General features: G+C 38.7%; 1 protein-coding gene across 2 annotated transcripts in view; it reads left to right on the forward strand.

Moving 5' to 3' along the window:
• Positions 1-25,589, forward strand: part of LOC124776909 (2-phosphoxylose phosphatase 1) — a 146,184-nt gene that overhangs the window by 66,518 nt on the left and 54,077 nt on the right. For both annotated transcript variants that reach the window (XM_047252118.1, XM_047252119.1), the window contains exon 4: positions 20,276-20,452. In XM_047252118.1, coding sequence (XP_047108074.1) covers positions 20,276-20,452 — 177 coding nt within the window. The remainder of the gene's footprint in view (positions 1-20,275; positions 20,453-25,589) is intronic.

Here is a 25,589-nt window from a genome sequence, read left to right on the forward strand (position 1 = left end):
CTCTCAATCCGAAACCTCTGTCCTATCCAAAGGCCTCACCTTCAGCCCCACTCCCAGATTCAACCAAACGGCCCTCGTCAAAGATTTACTGTCCTACACTCGTACTCTCTGCTGGAAGTATCACTTTGCCACGAAGAAAAATGATCCTACTCCTAATGATCCGACTCCTCAAGACACCATCCAAATTGAACCCTGCCTGGAACAGTTCCGTCCTCCGTCACAGCGGGACCCACCTCCTCTTCCTCAAAATCACCCTCTCCAAACCTTCCAGGAATTTCTGACTTCCAGCCTTGCATCTCAATCCTTCTTAAAAAACCTTAATCCTACACCCAACATCACCACTGCTGAAGCCCAGGCTATCCGTGATCTGAAGGCTGACCGATCCATCGTCATTCTTCCGGCGGACAAGGGTTCCACGACCGTGGTACTTGATCGTCGGGAGTATGTGGCTGAGGGACTGCGTCAGCTTTCAGACAACACCACATACAAAGTTTGCCAAGGTAACCCCATTCCCGATGTCCAGGCGGAGCTTCAAGGAATCCTCAGAAACTTAGGCCCCCTGCAAAACCTTTCACCTGACTCCATCAACCTCCTGACCCCACCGACACCCCGCACCCCTACCTTCTACCTTCTTCCTAAAATCCACAAACCCAATCATCCCGGCCGCCCCATTGTAGCTGGTTACCAAGCCCCCACAGAGCGTATCTCTGCCTACGTAGATCAACACCTTCAACCCATTACATGCAGTCTCCCATCCTTCATCAAGGACACCAACCACTTCCTTGAACGCCTGGAATCCTTACCCAATCTGTTACCCCCGGAAACCATCCTTGTAACCATTGATGCCACGTCCTTATACACAAATATTCCGCACGTCCAGGGCCTCGCTGCGATGGAGCATTTCCTTTCACGCCGATCACCTGACACCCTACCTAAAACCTCTTTCCTCATCACCTTAGCCAGCTTCATCCTGACCCACAACTTCTTCACTTTTGAGGGCCAGACATACCAACAATTAAAGGGAACAGCCATGGGCACCAGGATGGCCCCCTCGTACGCCAACCTATTCATGGGTCGCTTAGAGGAAGCCTTCTTGGTTACCCAAGTCTGCCAACCCAAAGTTTGGTACAGATTTATTGATGACATCTTCATGATCTGGACTCACAGTGAAGAAGAACTCCAGAATTTCCTCTCAAACCTTAACTCCTTTGGTTCCATCAGTTTCACCTGGTCCTACTCCAAATCCCATGCTACTTTCCTTGACGTTGACCTCCACCTGTCCAATGGCCAACTTCACACGTCCGTCCACATCAAACCCACCAACAAGCAACAGTACCTCCATTATGACAGCTGCCACCCATTCCACATCAAACGGTCCCTTCCCTACAGCCTAGGTCTTCGTGGCAAACGAATCTGCTCCAGTCCGGAATCCCTGAATCATTACACCAACAACCTGAAAACAGCTTTCACATCCCGCAACTACCCTCCCGACCTGGTACAAAAGCAAATAACCAGAGCCACTTCCTCGTCCCCTCAAACCCAGAATCCCCCACAGAAGAACCACAAAAGTGCCCCACTTGTGACAGGATACTTTCCAGGACTGGACCAGACTCTGAATGTGGCTCTCCAGCAGGGATACGACTTCCTCAAATCCTGCCCTGAAATGAGATCCATCCTTCATGAAATCCTCCCCACTCCGCCAAGAGTGTCTTTCCGCCGTCCACCTAACCTTCGTAACCTGTTAGTTCATCCCTACGAAATCCCCAAACCACCTTCCCTACCCTCTGGCTCCTATCCTTGTAACTGCCCCCGATGCAAAACCTGTCCCATGCACCCTCCCACCACCACCTACTCCAGTCCTGTAACCCGGAAGGTGTACACGATCAGAGGCAGAGCCACGTGTGAAAGCACCCACGTGATTTACCAACTGACCTGCCTACACTGTGATGCATTCTATGTGGGAATGACCAGCAACAAACTGTCCATTCGCATGAATGGACACAGGCAGACAGTGTTTGTTGGTAATGAGGATCACCCTGTGGCTAAACATGCCTTGGTGCACAGCCAGCACATCTTGGCACAGTGTTACACCGTCCGGGTTATCTGGATACTTCCCACCAACACCAACCTATCCGAACTCCGGAGATGGGAACTTGCCCTTCAGTATATCCTCTCTTCTCGTCATCCGCCAGGCCTCAATCTCCGCTAATTTCAAGTTGCCGCCACTCATACCTCACCTGTCTTTCAACAACTTCTTTGCCTCTACACTTCTATCTCGACTGACATCTCTGCCCAAACTCTTTGTCTTTAAATATGTCTGCTTGTGTCTGTATGTGTGGATGGATATGTGCGTGTGTGCGAGTGTATACCTGTCCTTTTTTCCCCCTAAGGTAAGTCTTTCCGCTCCCGGGATTGGAATGACTCCTTACCCTCTCCCTTAAAACCCACTTCCTTTCGTCTTCCCCTCTCCTTCCCTCTTTCCTGATGAGGCAACAGTTTGTTGCGAAAGCTTGAATTTTGTGTGTATGTTTGTGTTTGTTTGTGTGTCTATCGACCTGCCAGCGCTTTTGTTCGGTAAGTCACCTCATCTTTGTTTTTATATATAATTTTTCCCACGTGGAATGTTTCCTTCCATTATATTGAAACATGGAATGATATAGACAACTATGAGGACACATGTAAAAAGTTTGATATGTTCATGGAAATATTCTCCCATTATTTCAATATTTCTTTTCCAGTTAAAAACCAAACATTAAAAACTAGAAAAAGAAATGTTACATGGCTGATGAAAGGCATTAAAATATCATGTGCTAAAAAGAGGAGACTTTATGAAATCTGAAAAACACAAAATGTTACAGAAGAATTTCTGTTGTATTTCAAGAATTATAAGAGAGTGCTTCACAAAGTCATAAAAGAAGCTAAAAAAAAAACAAGAAATGATCACCATATAAAAATGGCCAGGAACAAAATGAAGACCATGTGGAAGATAGAGAACAAGTAGGAAATGAGACCTCATAAAATGTAAATCTCCAGGTAATCAAAGATGGCAAAAAATTACAAATCCAGAAGAAGTAGCCAATGCTTTTAATACATACTTTGCAAATATTAGCGAAAAATTACTCTCTGACATAAAATCTTCAAATAAAAATCCTGCTACAACACCATCAAATCAAAATAGAAACTGCAACTCCTTATTTCTTACTCCAACCAACCCTAAGGAAATTATACTATCAATTAGAGAGTTAAAAACAAAATTTTCAACAGGTGTGGATGAGATTCCAGATTATGTCATTAAAAGTGTGGGTGACCTCATTGCAATACCATTAGCCCACATTTTCAACAGTTCATTAACAAATGGAGTCTTCCCTGCCTGCTTAAAGACAGTGAAACTGAAACCACTGTTCAAAAAGGGTAAGAAAGAAGACATAACCAATTATAGACCTATTGCCTTGCTATGTACAATTTCGAAAATACTAGAAAAAATTTTTCATAAGAGGTTGCTAGATTTTCTAGAAAAGTGCAAAATATTATCCACAACCCAACATGGCTTCTGGAAAGGCCGATCAACAGAAACAGCAATATATGAATTTCTGGGTGAAGTACTCAAAAAAAAAAATGATAGTGGACAAAAAGTAACTGGCATATGCCTTGATCTGTTTAAGGCTTTCGACATCATAGACCACACCCTATTTCTGCAGAAGCTTGAAAGAATTGGTATCAGAGGTAAGCCTAACAACTGGCTTAGATCATATCTTACTGACCACAAGCAAATTGTAGAAATACATTTTCACAAAGAAAATAAATCAACAAGACACTATTCTGATTATAAAGCAGTAAAATATGGAGTACTGCAGGGCTCAGTACTGGGCCCCATCCTATTTTTGATATATGTAAATGACCTAACATCAGTCAACCAGTACCATACCACTATCCAGTTTGCAGATGACACAAGCATATTAGTCAGTGGGAAGACTGCAGAGATACTACAGACAAGACTCTCTGAGGCATTAACAAATGTTGTAAACTGGTTCAACCAAAACAAACTAATAATAAATAAAAGTAAAACAGTAGCATAAATTTTCATAATGTCAAGAGAAACACTGAAGAGGATATAAGAATTCAGATGTCAGACACATATATTGCGAGTGTGCCTAATACAAAATTTCTACAGGATAATCTTAGATGGGAAACTCACATTGACAACATATTAAAGAAGCTAAGTACCATGTGTTATTTAATGAGAGTGCTAGAAAACTGCTGTCATAAGGACTGTCTAATGACAGTTTACTATTCTAATATACATTCTGTCCTAAAATATGGGATCAATTTCTGGGGTAACTCGCCATCCTGCCTAAAACTCTTCAGGATGCAAAAAAGAATAGTGAGAATCATGGCTGGAATAGAAAGGAACAAACCATGAAGACCATTATTTAAAAGGATGGGGATTCTTCCCCTTCCATGTATTTTCCTATTTGAAAGTGCAATGTTTATAAAGAAATATACAATAACAAATCCTAGTATCCTCCCCAAAAATGAAAATGGTCATCATCATAATACAAGACAGAAAACTGACTTTCATGTACTCCATACAAAAACCAGTTTGTGCCAAAAAGGAACATTACACCATGGAAAAATTACCTACAATAAATTGCCAAGAGAACTTAAAGTAAAGACTGATGTAAAAAAATTTTAAAGCAGCATTAAAAGAATATCTATTGACACATTGCTTTTATAGCGTGGAAGAGTTCCTCCAAAATCCTCGAGAGTCTAAGTGATGATTATGCAAATACTGTAACCATTAATACTGGCCTATAAATACATTCAGATGTAATTCTCAAGTTTCTAATGGGGTTCAAGTATAAGTTGTATACCGACTTGCCCAGTATATGAAGTAAAATTCTGTGAATGTAATTCTCTAGTGTACATGTCAATTCATAGTGTAGAAGAGTTCCTCAAAAATCCTTAGAGCTTAAGTGAGAATCATGCAAATACTGTAATCGTTAATATTGGCTTATACATGTATTCAGTTGTAAACTTCAAGTTTCTAATGTGGTTTAATTATAACTTACACATTGACTTGCCCAGTATATGAAGTGCTGTAAAATTTTGTGAACATAATTTTCTAGTTTCTAAAGTGTTTTAATTGTAAGATATACTTTGACCTGTCCAATATCTGATGTGCTGTACTGTACATGTAAGATTTACTGGATCAATAAATACAATACAATACAATATAAAGGAGTATATAGAGGGTCTATATGAGAGAGGTGAACTTGAAGACAATATTATAGAAATGGAAGTGGTCGTACATGAAGATGAGGTAGGAGATATTATACCGTGAAAAGAATGTGACAGAGCACGGAAAAAATGAAGTTGAAACAAGGCCCCAGGAGTAGGTGACATTCTGTCAGAAATACTGATAGCTCTGGGAGAGCCAGTCATGACAAAACTCTTTCATCTGGTGTGCAAGATGCATGAGACAGGTGAAATACCTTCATACTTCAAGAAGAATGTAATAGTCCCAATTTCAAAGAAAGAAGTTGCTGACAGATTTGAAAATTATTTAACTATCAATTGAGTAAATCATCTTTGCAAAATACTAATACAAATTCCTTACAGATGAATGGAAAACTGTTAGAAGCCAGCATCAGAAAATGTCAGAGAAATGTAGGAACATCCATAGCAATACTGACTCTATAACTTATCTTAGAAGATAGGGTAAGGAAAAGCAAACCTACATTTAAAACATTTATAGACTTAGAGAAAACTTTTGAAAATGTTAACTGGAATACATTCTTTGAATTACAATTTGTACAAAAACTAGACGGTAGTTATAAGAGTCAAGAAGCATGAAAGGGAAGCATTGGTTGACAAGCGTGTGAGACTGGGTTGTCACCCATCCCCGATGTTATTCAATCTGTGCAATGAGTAAGCAGTAAAGGTAACCAAAGAAATTTTTGTAGTAGGAATTAAAGTTCAGGGGGAAGAAATAAAAACTTTGAAGTTCACTGATGACAGTGTAACTCTGTCAGAGACAGCAAAAGGCTAAGAAGAGCAGTTGAATGGAATGGACTGTGCTCTGGAAGGAGGATATAAGGTGAACATCAACAAAAGCAAAACAAGAATTGTGGAATGTAGTTGAATTAAATCAGGTGAAGCCAAGCAAATTAGATTAGGAAAAGAAACACTTAAAGTAGTGGATGAATTTTGCTATTTGGGCAGCAAAATAGCTAATGATGGCCAGAGTAGAGAGGATATAAAATGTAGACAGGCAATGACAAGAAAGGCATTTCTAGAGAAGAGAAATTTGTTGTCACTGAATACAGACTTAAGTATTAGGAAGTCTTTTTTGAAGGTATTTGTCTGGAATATAGCCATGAAGGGAAACATGGATGATAAAAAGTTTAGACAAGGGGTGAACACAAGCTTTTTAAATGGGGTGCTGCAGTAGAATGCTGCAGCTTAGATGGGTAGATTATGTAATTAATGAGGAGGTTCTGAATAAAATTGGGAAGTCTTTTTTGAAGGTATTTGTCTGGAATATAGCCATGAAGGGAAACATGGATGATAAAAAGTTTAGACAAGGGGTGAACACAAGCTTTTTAAATGGGGTGCTGCAGTAGAATGCTGCAGCTTAGATGGGTAGATTATGTAATTAATGAGGAGGTTCTGAATAAAATTGGGAAGATAAGAAATTTTTGGAACTTGAGTACAAGAAGGGAACAGTTGATAGGATATATTTTGAGACACCAAGGGATCACGAATTTAGTGTTGGAGGGAAGTGTGGATGTTAAAAATTATAGAAGGAGACCAAGAGATGAATACAGTAAGTAGATTCAGAAGGATGTAGGTTGCAGTAATTATATTGAGATGAAGCGGGTTGCACATGATAGAGTAGCATGCAAAGGTGCATCAAACCAGTCTTTGGACTGAAGACCACAGCAGCAAACATCTTTTAGAACAGCTTGTATACAGGAATGTTGCTGAAACATCCATGTTTAGTAGTACAGGCACTACTTATGTTCAAATTGTATCATTTCATACAAGTAAAATATTACTCCTAAGCAATTCTTCTGTTATATGTCTATGCTGAACTAATATTTTGAGAGAAGGCTGCATATCATGGTAGAATGTTAATCAATATGTCCACAATCAATTTCATTAAGGCAATTTCTGAGCACATAGACCCACTTACATCATTTCCCCTGATAACAGTGACATATCATAGTGCAAAAAGACATTGGACAAATGAATATTGCAGTCAGGAGCACACTGGTGAATCATGATCCAGTGTGAAGCTGATAATCAACACATTTATATCTGAGGGACATATAGAATGCAAACCAACCTTGCAGTTATGTCCAAAGTACTCCCAGTGTCATTATGACAGAATAATGATGTAGGCAAAAATCGACATTGGTGAATATAGTAACCTCCGTGACATCCAGATATTACTTTCGTGCCTTAAAGGTATGGGGCATTCCCAGCTTTTGTTCTACTAAATGCTAGTACCACTGGCAATTTGTTCCTATTTCTGGAAGTCTGCACTTGCAGATATATCACTCACTTGTTGGATCAAATGCTGTTGACATCATGCTTCTGAACTGAAAATCCATTGAAAATATCTGGTGCTCATTTGAAAATCAACACCACTGCTGACTGTTTCAGGGGTAGTGCAGATTTCTTTCCCTGATAAACAGCAAAATATTCCTGAGCAACTCATCAACAGTTTCACTTAATCAATTAACCAACAAGCTGTGTACCTTCAAATAATAATAATAATAATAATAATAAAGACATGTTATTCTTGCAGTTGATAAATATTGTAGATACATAAATCTATAATCAGTGCAAGTTATTGAAGCATTTATTTTTAGCACTAAGTAAATGAGCCACATCAGACAAGACAAATATGGAGTCCATGCTGTGTTAGCATGTGAATATATTTGAGATATGCCATGTATATACACATGTTAATGAAACCCACAGATATAATTTGCTGAGGAGCATGCTAGTATACTGAATATCTGGAATAATTATCTGTTTTCATGATTTCATTAGCAATTTATCTCTTGCAGATCTGCCAACATAGATGTTGTGAACAGCCATCATGAGAGTTACTATGTTTATGAAGAAGCAGTAGCTTGATAACAAACATTGTGCTGTAAATTTCTTTTCTCCCAACAATTCAAAACTGCTTGCTTACCTATCTGATCTATCCATTTAATCTTCAGTATCATTCCACAGCACCACATTTCGAAAGCTTCAGTTCTCTTGTTGTCTGAACTGATTACCACCCATGTTTCACTTCCTTATAAGGCTACGTTCCAGACACATTCAAAAACGAGTTTCTAACCTTTAAATTTATATTCAGTGTTAACAAACGTATCTTTTTCAGGAACACTTTTCTTGCTATTGCCAGTTTGCTTATTGCATATATTGGTCATAAGTGTATATTTCATCTACTATGAGGTCTTTAATATGTAATGCATGTGACTGATGTACTTTAGTTATTGTGATGTACAACTGTCCATTGCATCAACATTGCTGGTGCTATCTTGCAAAATAGTACACTTGAATTCAATGTGTCCGTGCTGAAATGTGCCGCTTGTCAGTGTTTGCAATCCATGAGTAGTTGTCAGACATGAAATTTCATTCGTCACACGAGCTTGCAGATGTGAATCTGTTCTATGATCCCCTTAAAGCCCAAGTCATGTAACTTCACAATTGCTTTTCTCTTTTATAATTTTTCTTTATTTATTTTTTAAATAGGGTCAGGATCTTGTTCAGCAAGTGGCAGTCTGTTAACAGAGCAAATGGTGTAATTCGTAACTCAAACAGCTGCTGCAGAAGTAACAGCAGTAGTTTTTGCTGTAAGCAATTGTATCAATCTTTTGACTGCTGAAGTGGTGTAGTTGGCTGTTCAACCACTGCACTGCTATTGTTTTGAATTTTCTTGATTCGCTGTGGTTGTTAGTTTACCTGGGTGCTCTATTAATGGGATTTGACTTGTTTCATTGTTTGAATTGTGTTCAGTGTGATACACCATGAGTTATAGTTATAAAAACAGCATCTTAGGGCCATTTGTTTGGAATGATGGTTGATCCTGCCATGAAACAGCATCTTGGGACCGTTTTGTAGAAATACTAATTGATCCTGCAATGAATATTTTTCATCACATCCAGAGTCATCCAGTGCTGGTAGATGTTTCATAGTATCTCATTAAATTATTACTTTACATCAAAACTAATATTTCCTTGTGTTTGTATGCTCATATCAATATAAAATACATCTGAGACATAACAACTGTAGACAAATTCAGCATTACAGTAAACTAATAGGTGGCCACTCCCATCACTCCTATGATGATTGTTTTAGCACAATAGAATGTTAAGAAGAAACAACAGATATTTTGTCCCAGTGATTGGTACAATGTTATTGGCAAGCAGAGAAAAAAATCTCTTTCGTGTCACTATAATCACAAACAGTGACTTTTTGTCTATGGAATACATGTTGAAGTCAATCACCAAAGGAAGACTGACACCTAAAAACATCCAATCTCATGGCTAAAGATGCAATGCATTCAGTACCAAAAAAGTCATCTATTCAATTAATGCTCTTTTTCAAGAAAATTCTTTCAATCAATATTGAATTTCAAAAGTTGGAGTTCGAGCTGAGATCTCAAACAGGACAGTTGTGGTGGAATGTAAATACTTTAGGAGTAAAAGAGATCACTCACTGAAAGGCAGAAGAGCTGAGTCTTCAATAGGTGAATGCACCCTCCCCCCCTCCAAACACACACACACACACACACACACACACACACACACACACATCTATGCCCCTATATGGTGCTTGGAATTCTGCTGCAGTTCATCAGGTGAGCTAGGTTGGGGTGGGGGTTGTGTCAGGTGGGTGGGTAGAGTAAGGAAGAGGTAGGAGGCGCAGTAGGCAGGAAGATGTCTTTGGGGTGGGTGGCTAGCGGCTTGGGGGAAGGCACCCAGTTTGATGGTTAGGAAAGCTGGAGGGAGGGATGGCTGGTGCACGGGTTAGGCATGTGATGCACGAGTGTCAGAGCTAGTGGGAAACAGCACAGTCTGGAGATGACATTGGGACTTGACTTGGGAAAGCATGATAGGATGGAAGAAGGGGTAAGTTTTGGGTGGAGGTTGCGGAGACAGTGGTTTACCCTCCACTATTCTGATAAATAATAAAAAAGTAATACAAAAAGTACTGCTGACTTTTGTATAATAATCCTAGGAAACTATTAAATATCTCAAAACAAGAATAATGTGAGTTACAGCATTTGCACTCCAAAGACCTCATATGGTATAGAAAGGTGTAATGTCCAAAATGTAGAACAAATCTACAGAAAAAGATTTCACAACAAGAGTTGTCTGAACTGGAAAACATTTATTATCTTCATTAGAAACTTGTGGCAGTAGGTCATTCAAGTCACAGACTGTTGGGCAGGATACTGAACAAAGAAATGTTACAAAATGAGAATTTGAGGAAATGGCAGTGAATAGGAGAAGCACCAACAATAAACATCATGGAACTTGCATGTGAAGTTAAGATTTGAAATGACAGTGTGTGGAGATCTGTGGTGGACCAACACTTACCACCTATCACAGACAAATGCAGGAACTGGGACAAAATGATTATGAATCTATAGTTTGTAGTTGCACACAGTGTCATCCACTAAGTAAATCTTCGTATGTTGTAAATGTCCATGTGAGGCATTTGGACACAACTTACTTGTCATGTTTTCAGACTGAAGTTTTTATGCAGTATTCTATAAATGAAAATTCTAGTTTTCCATAAAGAATCTATTTAATTACCTCCTACTAGAGCAGACTTATATTCCTTCATTACTCTGTCATACAGCCATTCTAAAACAATTCGCAGAGAAGATTATCTTTCGATCTATAGTCCCGGATACGAAACATCGTTATACCTTTGCCTTGAAATTTTTTTACATATCTGATGTCTGCTATATTTTTGTCATTGTAAATTACAAACCTCAACAAGCTTTAGTGAAAGAAAAATGTTTTATTTTAATTGGTGATTTTGTTGTCACCGAAGGAGGAGATGCAGCAAAATTTTACATAATTAGATATAAAAAAGGCAAAATACTCCTGTACAAATGAACATTTTTCTTCAAGTAACTAGTTAAGTATTTAGTATCATCTGGTGTAATATAAAACATACATCCTTTACCGAAGGAAGTGGTAGTGTTGTAGATTGGAAGTTCACAAAACAGAAAACAATAATACAAATTAACTTTTTGTTGAATCATATATTCTTGGTGATCATTAATTTACACATTAATGCACCTCCCATGGCTACTTGCTGTATTTTATTTTGCCATTTCTTATTGCTCAGTGTCACAGGCATCAGCTGATCACAACTTGAAAACTGGATTGCTTGTTTCACCTCAAGTTTGGTTCTATCAACAGATTATTGAACACTGTATTATGCTGTCAACTTATAAGCAGTTTCATTGTTCATGGATGAAAAAATGTTTGTGCTATTGATCCTTCAAGTTATGATCTAGAACTGCACAAGTTCACTTACTAGGGTCTTAACTCCTGTGGTCTTACTTGACTGGTCAACACAGCAGTGCATGAGTTTACTTTGATTGTTTGTGACTATCTGGACAATGTATGCTCTAAGTCACTGGTGTATGATGCAACAGATGAAACTGGTGAAGACCTAGTTGGTTGGATTGTGGCTGTCTATTTCGTTGCACAACAGACAGCAGAAATATTTGAGTGTGGCAACAAAATTTGATGTGTTATTGTAATGCCTGTAATGAGACTAAAGGTTGCCAAACTGGGCAATTGCTCTGAAATCTAAATAATTTCTGTGAAATGAATGTTGTTTATTAAATTAAAAAAAAAACATGTAAAATAAGGAGAACCAGTGGTCAGAGGTGCACATGTATCGCTGGCCTGTGTGGCCGAGCGGTTCTAGGCGCTACAGTCTGGAACCGCGCGACCGCTGCGGTCGCAGGTTCGAATCCTGCCTCGGGCATGGATGTGTGTGATGTCCTTAGGTTAGTTAGGTTTAAGTAGTTCTGAGTCCTAGGGGACTGATGACCTCAGAAGTTGAGTCCCATAGTGCTCAGAGCCATTTGAACCATTTTTTGCACATGTATCACAATATAGTCAGTTGGGGTTCTCTATTATCTGCACAACTTTGTGCCTAAAGGTTTGGACACCATGTACAAGTAAGTAATACTTCCATTTTTTATGCATTTTATCTCTGTAATTTTCTCAGACTAATGCACCATGCAGAATAATTTCATACAAACAATGAAATCATACTTACTGTGTAGCGGAGTTGAGCGGTAGACAGATACACAAAGAGGAATTGCAACATCATAACATCGCTTACTTTTTTTTGGACTACACTTCAGGTGGGCTTAGGAGTTACATCAGTTTAATATGATGAGATGAAGGATGGACAAGGTAAATGGTAATGGAAGAGAAAGGTGAAGAGAAGGGATAGACAGCAAAGGGAGAGGATAGGAATGTGGCAGCTGGAAGAACTCATCACAGTGCATGTAGGGATACAAACATGTTGCACATGATTTGTAGCATGTGACAGAATACTATTTTGGAAAAGTTGTGACATATCCTCTTTCTGTGGAGTGATCAAAGACACTTTTAAAACTCATGTGTGCCATCCCTCTTCTTCACAGTTACCCACCAACAACCCTCATTACAATATTTTTATTTATTTTTTCTTTGATCTCATTGTGTCTTCATGCCAATTTCAGTTGGTTTCCACCTTTCACTATCGGCCTACTCCCTCAGATTTCATCTTGTTTCACCCCATTCCATCCATTTCATCCTTTTTATGATTTTTCCCACATGTTTGGGTGTAATTTTTTGGGCATAATTCTACATTATTTATGTTCTTTTACATATTTTTATCCTCCATCTGCTTCAATACAGAAAAGTTTCCTTATCCCTAGCCAGGACCCAGACCAATATAGTGCTCCTGTGTTGTTGCTTGGCTCATGGAATCCCTCAAAATGGCCTTACCATCATATAACCCATCTCCCGCTGCCACCCTTTCCCCCACAATGACCTTCATCAATTCAGATTCCTCTAGTACTTAACCCTCACTAACATAGTCCGCAAAACCACACCAATCAGGCCCAAAGCTCCTTGCTATACCTCCTCTCCATCTGTAAAATTCTCCTGCTATGCAATCCCAAATTCCTCAATCCCATCTCATACTTGAAATCCTTGCTCTCCAGAAACTAGAGCAACATGCACAATGCCACCTCAAAAAACGCTCCACCCTGTTCACTTCTTACTCCCATCTTGGACTACCAGCATCCACCACCTCTACAACAACCTCCAAACCTCCCTCACATCCCCTCATAGCTGACAAACCCTGCCTTGCAGACTTACTACATTTATTTCACCATCAAAAACTACCTCCCACCACCATACAGAATCCAGAACCTAAACGCACTTGAAACTCAGTCATGAACCTTCCCTCCAAAAGTCTTAGTTTTGCAAAAGTATCAGTCCTTTCCAAAGGCCTCACCTTTCGCCCCTCTCCCAAATTCAGTCATGCAGGACTTGTTAAAGACCTTCTATCCTTCTCCCAGTCCCTGCAGTGGAAACCTTTTTGCCACCAACCCTACCAACCAGACTCAACCAAAGACCAATGTTGAACCCTGCCTGATTCAGTTCACTCCTCTATCAACCTGTGATCCACCCCCACAGCCCCCAGATCACCACCTGCAAACTTAACAAAATTTCTTAACTTTGAACCTTGCCTCGCCATCATTCCCCAAATCCCTCAGTGTGAAAACTAACCTTACATCTGCAGAAAGAACCACAATCTACCACATAAAAACTGATCCCAACCTTATGACCCTACCTGCTGACAAAGGCTCTACCACTGTTGTTTTGAGCTGCAAGGATTACCTGTTGGAAGAGGCAAGGCTCAGAACATGGAATATTAGATCCCTTAATTGGTAGGGAGCTCAAGATTTTAGAAAAGGAAATGGGTGGTTGAAGTTAGGTCTAGTGGGATTTATTAAAGTGGTACGGCAGGAAGAAAAGGACTACTGGTCAGGACAGTGCAGGGTTATAAAAACAAAATCAAATACGGGCAGTGCAGGAGTAGGTCAATTAACGAATAAGAAAATAAGAATGTTGGTAAGCTATTATGAACATTTTATGAATAAGGAAATAGTTTGGCAGATATGAAGAGATTGAAATAATGTGTGATGAGATAAGAGAAATTGCTCAGATAGTTAAGGGAGAGGAATATTTAATTGTATTGGGGGACTGGAATTCTGCAGTAGGAAAAGGAAGAGAAGGAAAAACAGTACAAGAATATGGACTAGGGGAAATGAATGAAAGAGGAATCAGTGTGGTAGAATTTTGCACAGAGCAGAATTTAATCTTTCCTAACACTTGGTTTAAGAATCATGTAAGAAGGTTGTATAAGTAGAAGAGATCTAGAGACATTGGAAGGTTTCAGATTGATTACACACTGGTAATGGAAGAGATTTCAAAACCTAATTTTAAACTGTAAGACATTTCCAGGGAAGATGTGGACTATAATTTATTGGTTATGGATGGTAAATTAAAACTTAAGAAGCTGTAAAAGATAGATAATGCATTCATTTGGATAAATTGAAAGAAATTGAGATTACTGAGAGATTCACAGGGACCACTAGGCAAAATTTGACTGAAACAGGGAAAAGGAATACAGTAAAAAACAAATGAACAGCTTTTAAAGACAAAATAGTGAAGGGAGCAGAGGATCAAATAAGTAAAAAAACAAGGCCTATTAGAAAGTTTTATGTTATGCAGGATACACTTAATTTAATTGGTGAAGTGAGAAAACATAAAAATACAGCAAACAAACAAGGCAGAAGGTGTCTAAAAAAGGAGATTAGCAAAAACTGCAAAGTGGCTAAGCAAGAATAGCTGTAGGACAAATACAAGACTGCCAGGAGCATGTATAACTAGGTGAAAGATAAGATACCATATATAGGTAGATTAAAGAAACCTTTGTAGAAAAGACGAGCAACTGTATGAATATCAAGTGCTCAGATAGCAAACTGGTACTGAGCAAATAAGGGAAAGCTGAAAGACAGACAAAGAAGGGAGTGAGATAAGGTTGTAGCTTATCACTGATATAGAATCTGTTCACTGAGCAAGCAGTAAAAGAAATTAAAGAAAAATTTTGAGAAGAAGTGAAAATTCAGAAAGAAGAAATGAAATCTTTCAGGTTTACTGATTGCATTGTAATTCTGTCAAGAGTCAGTAATTGGAGGGGCAATTGAATTGAATTGACAGTATCTTGAAGGGAAAGTATAAGATGAAAATCAACGAAAGCAAAACAAGGGTAATGAAATGTAGTTGAATTAAATCAGGTGATGCTGAGAGAATTAGATTAGGAAATGAGACACTGACAAAAGGAAGATATAAAATGTAGATGCAATGGTGAGAAAAACATTTCTGAAGAAGAGAAATTTGTTAACATAAAATGTAAATCTAAATGGAAGTCTTTCATAAAAATATTTGTCTAGAGTGTAGACCTGTACAGATATGAAACACAGATGATAAACAGTTCAAACAAGAAGAGAGTAGAAGCTTTTGAAAGTGGTGGTATAGAAGAATGCTGAAGATTAGATTGGGTGATCCTGTAACGAATGAGGAAGTACTAAATTGCTGGAGAGAGAAGAAATTTATGGCACAATTTGGCCTAAAGAAGGGATGAGTTAATAGGCAGGAAGGAGTTGTCAGTTTGGTATTGGAGGGAAGTGTGGGGAGTAAAAATTGGAGAGGGATATCAAAGTGTGAATGCAGTAAGCAGGTTGAAATGGATTTAGGTTGCAGTAGTTATTCAAAGATGAAGAGGTTTGCACCATATAGACTAGTATGGGGAGCTGCACCAAACCACTCTTCAGACTGAAGAGCTTTCAGCAGTTCCATATTACTACAATGTGTCATCTTATTTTAGTTCAGTTTATAAGTCTATGAGTCCGTGAATATTTATTTGCATTTTCCTTTTAATAGCCTTCCTCTTCCTCTTCCTCTATTATATCTTACTCCCTTCCCCATCTCCAATCTTTCACTGAGTGAAAGTATGGCATTAGTGGCAGTGCCCTACAATGGCTTAAATCCTACTTATCCAATGGAGAGTAAAGAGTTAGCATTTCTTCAAATGGCACATATTATTTTTCTGAGTGGAAAAAAATATCTCAGGGTGTTCCACAAGGCTCCACATTAGGCCCAGTCCTATTTCTCTTTTATGTTAATGACTTACCATTAAATATCAGCTCCCCATCAGTTCTGTTCGCAGAGGATACTTCTGCCTTAGTTGAAGATCAGGTCTTGGAATTTTTCCATTTAAGCCATAGCACTCAGCCTTTCTAAGCAGAGTTTTGTTATCTGTGCAGTTGAATACTGTAGACAGGTCACAAAAGTTTCCAACTGGTGACATATTATTGTTTATGAGTTTTAGGATTTGGTTAATAAGTGAGAAAATGACCTGTTCAGTGGAAATATGCTTTTCCCAAATCTGTGATCCGTATCCTCAGTACCTTAGAAACTTGGTTTCAACTAAATGAGTTGAATCTAAACATATCTAAGACTCGCGTGATGCGGTTCAGAACCAAACAGTCAAAATGTGAGCAGATTAAGATTGTACACAACAACCAAGGTATAGAAGAAGTTGACTCAGTCAAATTCTTAGGTTTAAATGTGGATAAAAATTTGAGCTGGCAGGCACACATTGAATACCTGGCAAAAAACTGAGCAGCTTTGCATTTGCAATGCAAATATTGTCAACTGCAACTGACATGGACACATGAAAAGTAGCATATAAATTTACTTCGAATCCATTATTAGGTATGGTATTGTTTTTTGGGGTAACTCGACAAACATAGTGCAGATACTAAAAATACAGAAAAAAATTATACGAAATATGTGCACTAGAAATCACAAAGAACCATGCCGACCATTATTTAGAAAACTTAAAATATTAACTCTGCCATCCTTATACATATACGAGATTATTATATTTTTGTATTCCAGACATGAATTATTTGAGGGAAACCATTTTGTCCATTCACATGATACCAGAAACAAAGAAAATTGTATGGTCCCCACCCACTGCCTCAGACTGTATGCCCAGGGACCTCAATACATGGGAATGAAAATTTGTAATAAATTAAAAGGGAACAAGTTGATGCAGATGAATTTAGTTTCACTTAAAAGAAAGCTATATGAGGTACTGACACTGAAGTGTTATTACTCAGTGGATGAAATCATTCGGGACAAATTGGAAATTTGAGCTGGTTACAATGTGTTATCCTTATAGTGTTGTTATTAGTTATAGTGCTATTATTTATTAATGTAAAAATCATTGTAATTGTTTTATAAATTTTTGACATGTCTCCTGTACGCAAACCAATGGACTGCAAATGTACGCCATGAAAATCTCATTCTGGAAACAATTCACAATGTTCAGCTTACCACCTTTGTCAACACAGTTGCACATTCTAGTGCCGTGATACTCCTCCTTGCTCTTGCACTGTCTCCCCTTTCAGTGCTTGCACCTCCATTTCCCTCTTCTTTGCTCATTTCACCTGCTCCACCTGATGTTACTGTTTAGCCCAGTTAGGGCACATTACCAGGACATTGTAGCTGTGCATTGAATTTGTGTATTTGTTTCCAAGTTTGTAGCTTGAGTTACAGTTCTCCATTTCATTTCTAAGTGCCTATCTGCTACTCAGGGCCCCACTATGTGACAAAAGGTTATTTTTCCTCTCTCCATTGTTTTCATTTCACCTATGTTTTCCCTATTATGTATGAACATGAACATAATGGTGCTCCTCCAGAAGTAAGACAGCTGTTAAATACATAGGTCTGAAACTGAAACTTCAAGTAATAAAATGAAAACAATGTGGAAGTGGTAAAAAAGGAGACATGCAAAATTTCAGAGGATACAGATAGTACCAGAGTGTATCATATGACAGATGAAGTTGAAATAGTGAAGATGAAATAGTTGCCAATATCTTCAACAGCCATTTTTTGAAAGTAACTGATCATATTAGTTGTAAAGGGTTTATGGCTTAAGCCCTGAATCTTCTACAAAAATCAGTGCAGAACAAAATTAGCCAGATGCTTGTAGCCTGTATCACAACAGATAAGACTGAGAAGATGATAACACCAACAAAAAACAAAAATGCCATTGGTGTGGACAAAATATCATTCAAAATACTGAAGCATTGCTGCAAATTTATTCTTAAAGTTTTCTGTCATATATTTAATGAGTCTCTAAATGTTGGTACTGTTCCTAATAGACTCAGATGTCCAATTTTTAAATCATTCTTCAAAAGATATGATAAATCCATGTACAAAAGAATTATGTACTATCTTAATAAACATAATACCTTACTAAAAGTCAGTTTGGATTTCAAAAGCATATTTCCACTGAACAGGTCATTTTCTCACTTATTAACCAAATCCTAAAACTCATAAACAATAATATGTCACCAGTTGGAAACTTTTGTGATCTGTCTACAGTATTCAACTGCACAGATAACAAAACTCTGCTTAGAAAGGCTGAGTGCTATGGCTTAAATGGAAAAATAGGGATGTAGCTTGATTCATATCTAGAGGACAGAAAGGAGGTAATGCTGTAAAGTTCTACACTGGCACTTGCTTGCTCTGATCGAGGCTCAGTTAAATGTGGAGTAACAAAGGATTCAGTGCTTGGTCCCCTTCTGTTCTCAATATTTGTCAATGATCTGCCATGTTGTATGAGCCAAAAAGCATACTTCATCCCACTTGCAGATGACACAACGACTATGACTGAAAAATTACCAAACTGCAGCCTAGAGAACATAGTGACTGCTATATTCAAAGAAGCTCTAATCGTAGATTGGTTCACATCCTAGTTCATTCAGTTTCACACAGCACACACACAAAAAAAGGAAAATGTAGAAATAAAATGTGGTGTCAAAGAAATATCGAGAGCTAAGTCTTCAAAATTCTTAGGCTTAATAATATTAATAGCAAATGTAAATGGTTACTTCACATCCTCGATCTATGTAAAAGATTTAATTTGGCAACATATTCCATTATTCAGTCGCATTTACTTGTGACTTGGAAACAATCTAAGCTGCATACTTTGGATATTTCCATTCAACTATGACACATAGTATCATATTCTGGGGAATCCAGTTACAAGCAAAAACAGTCTTCTTGCCACAGAAGAGCATCATCAGAATTGAGTAGAGTCCACCCTAAATGCTCTTGCAGAAGTGTATTCAGACAGCTGGGAATTCTCACCATGCCATACCAGTATATCTTTTCACGTATGTGCTTTTGGAGCAAAAATTGAACAGTTTACAAAATAAACAGTGCACATCATGATCATGATACAAGAAGTAAACATGATCTCCTAAAAGATACAAAAAAATCTCAATATGGTACTGAAGGAAGTACATTATTCAAGCATAAAGGTATGCAATGAAGTTCCAGTTCATGTCAAATCTGTCATTGTGAACTGTATTCAGTCTTTAGCAGTACCAGTATTATATGAATTTGTTATGTAGTGCTGATACCTTACTCTTGAACAGTTCACTTTGTATATGAACTAGAGCTACAAGCCTTATAATTTGTAGGTTGACTGTTATCACAACAACTTTGTGAGTTATTACCTGAGCACCTGCTCCTCACTTTTCAAATATCTGTTTACATATTACTTAAACTGTAGATCATATGACCATTAACTTGTGGTTATTACTGTAATAATCTGACATGTTCTATATCCTAGCAATGGATCCATGGGGAAAAAGTAACTAATAATAGTAAACAAACAAATAAAAGGTCCTTGGAGACAGGGCATTGGCACTGATGGAGAAGGATCAGACTTCTACACTCTTATTGAGGAAATCTTTTTGGCACTCTCATATAGTGACTTATGTGGTTAATGAAAATGGGGTTTCAAACATACAATATTGTGACTATGAAGACAGCAAATTACTTATGTGCCAGCTTGCTAGCTGCCAGTACCTCTGTAACAGAAACTTTTAAGTACATGGCCCACAACTTAAAATGTTTTTAAATACATGGACTACAATTTTAAATGTTTATTTCCCTTGTGTGATAATCTAAAAACCTTTCATTAGTTTTGGAGAGATGTTGTTATTACTTTGTGTTCATGTTTTCTAATTTAAAAACAAAGATATTACAGTAGTCTTTAATGGCCATTTTGTTAGGTTTCCTCTGTTGCCCCCATTTGGAGGGGAGTGCCAGTTGGGACAACTGACAGCTGTGGGGGCTGCACAGATGTTAAAAAGTGGCACAATACTAAGGCATACATATGGTGACCGCCTTGGTTTTGGAAATGGTTCTTTAGCACCAGAGGATATACTTGTCTACAGCACCAAATACAGGTGAGCAGCAAAATGATGAACTTAATTTCTTGTGTGATCCTAGAAATATTGTATAAATACAGACTGAAGGGACAAATGAAAATTTGTACCAAGGATGAGATTTGATGCCACCTTGGCACAATGGCTTTGCACAACTGCACCAACTATCCTAAGATAAATACATAAATGAATGGTTTATTTGTCCATAATAACTTAACAGTCATGGACATAGTCAGTTTACAAACACAAGAACATTAAAACAGTTTACAAGTAAAGATAAATTATACACAATAACATTAGAAATCCTTGATGGAGTACAAACATTTATCAATTAACAGTTGCTTTAATTGTGTCTTAAATATGATTTCTTTTAACAATTTTATACAGGGTGAAAAGTATTTAAACCGACAAACTCTGGGAGGTTGTAGGGGACTTCAAAACAAATATTTTTCCCTAATGTCATTTTTTCCTATGAGATTATTTAAAGCGGTGGAGGCCCTATTACCCTCTTCAGTTTTTAGAGGCCGTGTTACGATCTTCAGTTGTTAGAGGGCGTATTACGCTCTTCAGTTGTAGGCAACTGCTGTCCACCAGTGTGGTAGTGCATTGTCTCTGTTTAATAATGGAGCGATACACCTGGAGTGAGTACACTGATATGGTTGGTGTGTACCACGTAGCGCACTACAATGGGTGAGCTGCACAGTGGGTTTATCAACAACAATATCCCAATCACAGTATCCCGCATCATACAACCTTTGCTGCTGTGTACCAATGTCTGCGTGAGACTAGGTCATTTATCAGATTACCTGGACAGGGACGTCATTGCACAGTAAGAACACTGCAACTTGAGGAAGCTGTCTTGCAGCGTGTGGAGCAGGATCCTTCAATCAGCACTCGTGCAGTTGCATGTAACATGGGGACGAACCAAACAAATGTAAGAACAGTGCTTCAAGAGCAATCGTTACGTCCATTTCACTTACAGCATGTCCACAACCTGGAACCAGTTGATTATCCACCCAGAGCACAGTTTTCGCAGTGGTACCTGGAACAGTGTGAAATGCATCCTACATTTCCATCCTCTGTGTTGTTTACCGATGAAGCAAAGTTCGGGCATGATGGAGTCTTCAACATGCCCAATTCACATGTCTGGAGTGAGGATAACCGACATGCCACAGTTACTAGTGCTCGTCAAGTGTGGTTCTTTGTTAACGTGTGGGTCAGTGTTGTTGGGGACTGTTTAATTGGGCTGTATCTGCTACCTATTCCATTAAATGGCAAGTACTATTAAAATTTTCTCGCCAGAGCATTGCCAGAATTGCTGGAAGACGTACCACTCCCTACAAGACAACGCATGTGGTTCCAACATGACGGGGCGCCGGCACATATCAGTCATCGTGTGCGTCAATTCCTTGACCGACAGTTCCCAGAAACATGGAGTGGCAGAAGTGGTCCCGTACCACAGCCTGCTCAATCCCCAGATATGTCCCCTCTGGGCTTTTTTTGCGGGGAGAGATGTGCAACCTTGTTTACGCAACTCCTGTTGCATCAGAAGAGGATCTGGTTGCCTGGATAGTTGCAGCAACAGGAACAATTCAGGATACTCCTGGGGTTTTTGCCCATGTCAGACAGAACATGATCCGACGGTGTAACCTTTGTTTACGTGTCAATGGAGGCATTTTTGAAAATCTATTGTAATTGAAATTCGGTTGTGTTAATGTGTTGTCTCTTGGTCATAAAAAAATGGAAACGTGTTTGTCGGTTTAATTAATTTGCTGCCAGAGAAATCATCCTCTACTGGTTTAAACACTCCTCATAGGAAAAAATGATATTAGGGAAAAATATTTGTTTTGCTGTACCCTACAACCTCCCAGAGTTTGTCGGTTTAAATACTTTTCGCGCTGTATAATTTGGTAATCCGTTGTAAAAATGTCTTCCAGCAGAAAATGGACTATGATCTATTGCCCTTTTGTTACAAAATTTTATGTGGTAATCCTTTTCTTGTATTATCCTTTTTCTTGTATTATAATTATGGATTTCACTATTGATTACACTATGCTCCATCTTTTCTTTTACAAACAGCATAGTTCTGAGAACATACAATGGATACACTTTTAGTATGTTATACTTAATGAAATATTCTCTACAGGACTGACACTTACTAATATTAGCTATTATCCAATTGCTTTTTTCTGGGCTCTAAAAGCCCTATCCATATATACCGTTGGTGCCCCACCACAAATCTCGATACCATGTTGCTGGTGAGAGTGTGTACCGTATTTACTCGAATCTAAGCTGCACTCAAATCTAAGCCGCACCTGAAAAATGAGACCTGAAATCCAGGAAAAAAAAATTTCCCGAATCTAAGCCGCACCTGAAATCTGAGACTCAAAATTCAAGGAGAGAGAAAAGTTTTAGGCCACACCTCCAAATCGAAACAAAGTTGGTCTATTGTAATATGAGACACAATTTAGGTCGAATGAATGACGATACAGCTACAGTTTGGTTCGAGTCGTAAGCTTAGCAGTTGAGCTTTACCAGGTTGCCATTGCTATGCGTCAGGTGCTCCGTCCGTATTTATACGGATACCCTTCCTTTTTCAGGTGCTACGTCTGGTTTGAATCAGTTGCTTTTTTTTCTTTGATCTGATAAGTGCCGTTCTCTTTGTTATAGGTGTTTACGTCACTCTAATCTGAAAATGCATTATTGTACTGTGTCATGCATTGTTTGATGCATTCTGATAATGAGTGTTTACGACCTGTCGCCGCTCGCGGCATGGCTTGCTTTTGTGTGCACTACCGCCGCTTACAATAAAAAAAGAGAGGAATTGTCTCATTAGCGAAACAATGGCAAGAGACTGGTATTTGTTGTTGCTTACGCTGCTGCTTTATTTGATAATGATCAACAACAACCAAATAATAGACTGCGTACGATAGATGTGCTGAATGAGAGTTTAGCTAAAATTTTTCTCCGTTTGAAAATCTTTGCAGATGCCTCTTGTGTACGTTACATTCTGCACAGAAATTAGAGTCAACTTAGATTTAAAAATCTAATCAATTGCCATGCTTCATTTCTGATTGTATCACTATTAGGCATAAGAATAATACGAATATAAACATGACATGATATGTATATTCTTCCGCATTTGCTGCTGTCTCACACTAGGTTTGTAGGTTATTAGGCAGATAGGATTTAAATGAGATAGCAGCAAACACAAAAGAATACATGGCAAAATGTTTATATTCGCATTATTCTTATGGTGAAGAGAATACTGCACGTGATTCACAATTCATAAAAGTTCCTATTAGCAACCATCTCTTCTCACAGGTAGGAAAAAATTCAGAACGTAAAATTGGCCATATTGACAAACATTGCAAATAGTCTTGCCAGTCGGATTTTTGTAGTACATTGAAATGCTGCTACATTCAAAGATGAACAATATGGAATTTGTATTTACTTCGTTGGATAATGTATGAAAATGCAGTGGTTGAAACTCGGGGCGGCGAAAAAAGCTTGTCTTCCACTTTTTTTAAAATTTATTTACTGACGCAGAGGTTTTGGCGCCAGTATTTATCTTTGTGCCTACAAAGCATGCCTGTGTTGCAGTACATATATTCGATGGCGGAAGTTAGTTGTGGCGGCACCTACCAACATTTTTAAGAACTTCCGCTTACTTTGCACTTGATTCTAAGCCGCAGGTGGTTTTTTGGATTACAAAAACCGGAAAAAAAGTGCGGCTTAGATTCGAGTAAATACGGTAATTCCAAAATCGATTTGTCTTAAAACAGGTTGCACTATTGTGCTAGAAAGGTGTTTTAGCAGGTAGGTGTTACAGAAGATTTTTGCCAACTGGGGTGGCCGAGCGGTTCTAGGCGCTACAGTCTGGAACTGCGCGACCGCTACGGTCGCAGGTTCAAATCCTGCCTTGGGCATGGATGTTTGTGATGTCCTTAGGTTAGTTAGGTTTAAGTAGTTCTAAGTTCTAGGGGATTGATGACCTCAGAAGTTAAGTCCCATAGTGCTCAGAGCCATTTGAACCCTTTTTGAACAGAAGATTTTTTTTACACATGTAGCTGATGTGCTCCTTCCATATAAGAAGTTTGTCTACTATAATACCCAGGAATTTATGTTTATCAATTGTTTCAACTGATATCTCTGGTTCTTTATCCACTTGTCTTGATTTATAATTTAGCAGAAACTCCATCAGAATTGTCTTGTCCTTATTTAGTGCCAATTTGTTTTTAATGAGATACACCACTGAGCATTAAAATTTCTACACCACGAAGATGTGCTACAGAAGCGAAATTTAACCGAAAGGAAGAAGATGCTGTGATATGCAAATGAGTAGCTTTTCAGAGCATTCATACAAGGTTGGTGCCGATGGCGACACCTACAATGTGCTGACATGAGGAAAGTTTCCAACCGATTTCTCATACACAAACAGCAGTTGACTGGCGTTGCCTCATGAAACGTTGTTGTGGTGCCTCGTGTAAGGAGGAGAAATGCGTATCATCACGTTTCCGACTTTGATAATAGTCGGATTGTAATCTATCATGATTGCGGTTTATCATATCACGACACTGCTGATCCCATTGGTCAAGATCCAATGACTGTTATCAGAATATGAAATCGGTGGGCTCAGGAGGGTAATACAGAATGCCGTGCTGGATCCCAATGGCCTCGTATCACTAGCAGTCGAGATGACAGGCATCTTATCTGCATGGCTGTAATGGATCGTGCAGCCACGTCTCGATCCCTGAGACAACGGATGGGGACATTTGCAAGACAACAACCATCTGCATGAACAGTTCAACGATGTTTGCAGCAGCATGGACTATCAGCTCGGAGACCATGGCTGCGGTCACCCTTGATGCTGCATCACAGACAGGAGCGCCTGCGATGGTGTACTCAACAACGAACCTGGGTGCACGAATGGCAAAACGTCATTTTTTCGGATGAAACCAGGTTCTGTTTACAGCATCATGATGGACGCATCCATGTTTGGCGACATCATGGTGAACGCACAATGGAAGCGTGTGTTTGTCATCGCCATACTGGCGTATCACCTGGTGTGATGGTATGGGGTGCCATTGGTTACACGTCTCAGTCACCTCTTGTTCGCAATGACGGCACTTTGAACAGTGGACTTTACATTTCAGAT

Source organism: Schistocerca piceifrons, chromosome 2, assembly GCF_021461385.2.
Source record: "Schistocerca piceifrons isolate TAMUIC-IGC-003096 chromosome 2, iqSchPice1.1, whole genome shotgun sequence".
NCBI lineage: Eukaryota > Metazoa > Arthropoda > Insecta > Orthoptera > Acrididae > Schistocerca > Schistocerca piceifrons.